The sequence below is a fragment of the Sciurus carolinensis genome, chromosome 17 (genome assembly GCF_902686445.1).
Source record: "Sciurus carolinensis chromosome 17, mSciCar1.2, whole genome shotgun sequence".
NCBI lineage: Eukaryota > Metazoa > Chordata > Mammalia > Rodentia > Sciuridae > Sciurus > Sciurus carolinensis.
Window position 1 is genome coordinate 61,825,934 of NC_062229.1, and position 5,465 is coordinate 61,831,398.

Consider the following 5,465-nt stretch of genomic DNA (forward strand, 5'->3'; position numbering starts at 1 on the left):
GGATTTTCTGGGGTCACCATGCTAGCGAAGCTCCCTCATGGTGGACAGGGGACTGGGAAGGGACCTCGCTTAATAGTCCTCTCCATAAAGGCAGCTAGAGACACATGCTAGGGTTCAGCCAAGGTTCAAGCTTCAGCCTGTGGGTGAGGTTACAACATCACTGATCAGCAGTCTGCGCATTCCCTGTTGCTTTAGGTTTGCAAGGATCAGTTAGCTCATAGTCCCAAGGCTGGACCCAGGCACTCACACGGACTGGAGCTCAACACTGCAGGACTGATTTCTTTTCTTTTCTTTTCTTTTTTTTTTTTTTTTTTTTTTTTTTTGGTACCAGAGATTGAACCCAGGGGTTCTCAACCACTGAGTCACATCCCCAACCCTTTCTTTTTTATATTTTATTTTGAGACAGACTCTGGATAAGTTCCTTCAGGCCTCACTAAATTGGTGAGGCTGGCTCTGAACTCTCCATCCTCCTGCCTCAGCCTCCCAAGTTGCGGGGATTATAGGCATGCACTACTCTGCCGGCTCCAGGATTTTGATTCGCCTCAGGGCAAAATTTGAACCTTTGTTAGGAGGGGAAATGGCTTTGGTATCAGTACAAAGATGACCCAGCAACAAAATGAATGAATACATAAAACGCACTAAATAATTTAAGAGTTTCATGGTTGCTCTAAGTTTTAATAGACAAAGTGGCATCCCTGGGTCCCATTATGGGCCACATTGAATTAAGGTCAGCACACAGAGTGTTTACAAAAAGACATGACTCAGTCCCTTTAAAGGAGGTGTGCAGCCTCAGCTCACCCCCTCCCTCGCTACCACACAGAGAACTCTGGGCACATCTGCATCTCATGGTTCAGATCACTGAACACCAAACTCTGCTCCTTGGTGTTTTTGGTACTGGGGATTGAACTCACGGGCACTCGACCACTGAGCCACATCCCCAGCCCTATTTTGTATTTTATTTAGAGACAGGGTCTTGCTGAGTTGCTTAGGGCCTCGCTAAGTGGCTGAGGCTGGCTTTGGACTCTTGATCCTCCTGCCTCAGCCTCCAGAGCTGCTGGGATGACAGGCACGCATCACCCCTCAGCTGTTCCTTGGTATTTTAAATTCAGGTTTCTCTACCAAGAGTGACATGAAACACGAATCAGTGTTGCAGAGATTTGTAGCCCTGAACCAGTTTCTTTGTCCTGTCCTTGAAGAAGCTTAGACACAAGCCTCAACCAACTTGTGAATTACTGGCCACTGCCGCTCTGAGAAACAGCTTTCCAATTCTGCAGCTACCAACCCAAACAAATTATAGGATTCAGCGGGGACAGGACCTGTAATTCCATCTGACACCACCCTATAAGTACCAGCTGTCGAGTTCCATTTTTGGCCACACACAGCAGTAGATCATAAACAACTAAGAGGAAAGAATAAAAGAAGAAAGAGGAAAAGAAATTGTCATCCAAGGTCCTGGTTCTTTGCAAAGGGAACCCATCTCCCATGGGGAACCTATTCCTCTGGAATAGTGGTGCACAGTGGAAAGTAATCGATCTACCTCTATATAAGTAATTCAAAAGTTTGCAAGTGTTCCTTTCACTTTTAGAAACCCAGTAGAAAAGAAATGTAAATCTTCCTTTTCTTCTTTGCTGTTTGTTGGATAAATAGAATTCACCATACAGACATGTTTTACAGAGGCGACCTTCTTGTCCCCTCCCCCATTGATCCCAGAGCATGGATTCACACATCAAAATATTAGCTGAATGAACAAATAAAAACTATATAGAAGTTGCCCTTGAGTCTGAACTACATACTCCAAGCTTCTATAATTCAAGGCAGCATCTGTTTATATTTGCTATAAACAAAGTCTGCTGGGTGTTTTGAGGAAAAGGATTTCTTTTTACGAGAGAAGGGTTTTTAGAGGAAATGGTATTTGAGCTGCACCTGGAAGGATAAGGAGAGTCACAACAGGAAGATGCGCAAATCAGCAGGAATGGAAGATTGCAGAATATTTTGAGATGCAGGCAAGGACAGAAGGAAATTGCTGTCTCGTTAAAGGGAATTCACTCAGAGTGGGAATCAAAATTTCATAGTAAGTAATGTAGGGAAATTTCATTGGAAATGTCACTTCAAAAAAATTTTTTAAAACTTACTAAAATAAATTTAAATGATATTAGATTTTATTACTTGTCAATTATAATCATAGTCATATGCTAAGTTTTTTTTGTTGTTATTGTTTTATTTTTTATATATTTTTTTGTGCTGGGGATTGAACCCTCGGCGCACTTAACCCCTGCGCCACATCCCCAGTCCTTTTTTATATTTTATTTAGAGACAGGGTCTCGCTGAGTTGCTTAGGGCCTCGCTAAGTGGCTGAGGCTGGCCTTGAACTCGAGATCCTCCTACCTCAGCCTCCCAAGCTCCTGGGATTATAGGCATGCGTCACCACGCCCAGTCATATGCTAAGTCTTAAATAAGCAAGGATCAGGGATGTGTGTAGGAAACACTCGTAAGCGATGAAGACTGTCACTGTGTTCAGCCTTCATAGATAGACCAGAAATATTTAGAGAGTCCCTTTAATTTCTCCTCTATCATTTTTATCAACCTCACAAATGCTGTATCTTTTATGGTGTTGACAATTAAATTTGAGATCAACTCACGCGGCATCGTTGTGTATGCTGAAGCATCTCACCATTATCAGTAAACCAAAAGACAGACCCAAGAGCAGAGGTGTCAGAAGAAGTCCTAAGCTTTTAAGAATTCTCTTCATTGGTAAACCTTCTGTCCTACCACTCCAGCTTCGACTTCCTTTTGAACATCTTCGCTTGGGTTATGAAAGGAGACTCCTTAGGAGAGAAGCAACACCCTATCAGAGATCACTCTGATCATAAACAGGCAATCAAGACCCCTTGAAGTTGACTCCGGTGGGAACAGAAGCTAGACAGATGCTATCAGCCCGTGGTGACAAACAAGGACGGAAAAGTTGATAGGAGCCTTGAACTCCACGATGAGAAGCTGGGACTTTCATCATCACCTAATGAAGAGTCCCTGAAGGTGTCTGAGCCGAAACGGGACGTGATCCGGCTGCGAGGTTGGTCTGGCAGGCTGAGGAAGGAGGCAGCCAGTACAGGTGGGTGAGCAAACCGTCTCCCGACACCATCCATCAACACGTGTATTTCCACCCAGAGCGCTTGTCCATGGGGAAAGGCAAAGTTTCCTCATGTGACAGCGCCTTCCGTCCTCCTGTGACTTCCCTTGAGATGGATGGAGAGGTGCGCCTCCCTCTATCTTGCTAGGATGAGAGACGTTTCTCAGAGTCATTTGCATGTCTTAAGCAGCCCACGCGGAGACTGCTGGGGTTGGCAATCTGGAACATATTGTCCTCAGTCGGTTCCCTCATCATGTCTGAAGGAAGAAGGGTTAAGTAAGAAGCAAAATAGATCCTCCCCCTCTTTTCCCACCTCTATGAAAACTTGGAATGAAGTTTTCATCTTGCAATGTTTACTTTAGAAGTCAAAATCAATGAAAAGATTAGCCCTCTTTTCATTTTATTTTATTTTTTTCAGGCTACAGGTTCCATAAAGTCCCTGATCTGAGAAGGTCTGAGATTATTTTTTAAACCATTTTTTTTCCAAAGCAATTTATACAACATAACTACATGTTATCCTTTTAGAACCTCAAGTGAAGTGAAATAATTGTTGTACTTTGCCCAGAATATTACACGAAAACACATCTTAACTGTGGTGTGTTGCACTTTTTTTTAAGGAAGTATTAATACAGGCAGGTTTCTCTTTGCTCTTCCCTCCACAGTTTCCTGGAGTCCCCACTACGCGCGCACACATACACACACACACACACACACACACACGCACGTACACACACGCACAAACGTACGCGCGTGCACACACACGCACATGCACACACAAACACACTCACACACGCACACACATACATACACACTCAACAGAGGATGCATTATAATAGGAGGAAGATAAATGGAGATTCAATAGAAGAAAATGTCTGCCAAATAAGAGTCTCAAAAGTGAGGCTGTCGCTCTCTCAGTTGAAGATTCTGAAAATTTGTACTCAACCACCAATGAGCTGATCATATGGATCTCACTATTTCCAAGACAAATATCAACAAAGACAGAGAGAACAAGATCATTGCACCCCTTGAACTTAGATGTTCCAAATGGTATTGGTAGCAGGCAGAATAGCCCTCAGGTTCTTTGGTCCACTTCTCAAATTTCTGAACCTTCTGGGGCTTAGAGTTTTACAATGATTTTCATAACTCCACATCGATTTCAATCCAGAGCCCCCCACCCTAGTCAATTTTGCTCTAAATTGAATATAGGGATTCTCTCTTCTTAATGAGTTACTTTATCTGAAAGACTCCGTGACTTTTCCTTGGCAAAAAGATGAGGCAGAAAACACATTGCCGACCCGAGTTTCTGAGCGGCGGGGGGCTGCAATGTCCATTTTTAGCGTGTATGTGGTGAACGAAGCTGGCGGCCTGATTTACCAGTTGGACAGCTACGCACCACGGGCTGAGGCTGAGAAAAGGTTCAGTTACCCGCTGGATCTGCTGCTCAAGCTACGTGCCGAGTGTGTCCTGGGCGCCTTCGGACAGTGCGATGGCATCCGGGTGGGCCACGCAGTGTTGGCCATCAATGGCGTGGACGTGAACTGCAAGTACATGGCCGACGGGAAAGAGGTGCTGGAGTATCAGAGTAACCCTGCTAATTACCCCGAGTCCTTTCGGTTTGGTCGACCCCGCCGCACCTCCAGTGAGAAGCTCATGCTGGCTTCCATTGGCTCCCAGCTATCTCCTGAACAGGGCAGCTCAGGCACTGAGATCCTGGAGACAGACACATGCAAACGGCACTGCTTCCAGACACTGACAGAGATCAAGTTTGTGGTGCTGGCAGATCCTAGGCAAGCTGGAAGAGATTCTCTTCTTTGAAAAATTTATGAAATTTACTCAGACTTTGCCCTCAAGAATCCATTCTCCTCCCTGGAAATGCCCATCGGGTGTGAGTTGTTTGACCAGAACCTGAAGCTTGCTTTGGAAGTGGCAGAGAAAGCTGGGATTTTTGGACCTGGGTCATACGTTAAACCTACAATGGACCCCCCCAAATTCTGAGAGATCCTATGGCATGGGTTCCATTGTTTCCGCTCCAACAGAGGTCCCAGCAGCCTTGTTAGTGTACTTGAAAATGGGAGCATGCTGATGTCTTGTACTGACCCCTAAGCCTCAATGGTATGCTCTCTTCCTTTCTGTATATGTCATGGTCCTACTTCCCAGCTCTGTACAGATTTATTTATGGAGGAGGTAGTCCAATCTAACATTCCTTTGATCCAGAAAACAAAAAACACATTGCCAATGTGCGACGGCCTGAACGTGGGCATCCTCTCCTATCCCCAATTTATCCATGGAAATCCTAACCTTCAGAATAATAGAATGAAGAGGTAGGGTCTTTGGGAAG

The 5,465-nt window shown here is 44.7% G+C and overlaps 1 protein-coding gene across 1 annotated transcript; it reads left to right on the plus strand.

Annotated features, from left to right (window-relative positions):
- Positions 1-4,450: 4,450 nt before the first annotated feature.
- Positions 4,451-5,122, plus strand: LOC124968285 (trafficking protein particle complex subunit 4-like). The gene is made up of 2 exons (XM_047530546.1): positions 4,451-4,881; positions 4,996-5,122. The coding sequence occupies exons 1-2, from the start codon at positions 4,451-4,453 to the stop codon at positions 5,120-5,122; spliced, it is 558 nt and encodes a 185-aa protein (XP_047386502.1).
- The last annotated feature ends 343 nt before the right edge of the window (positions 5,123-5,465 follow it).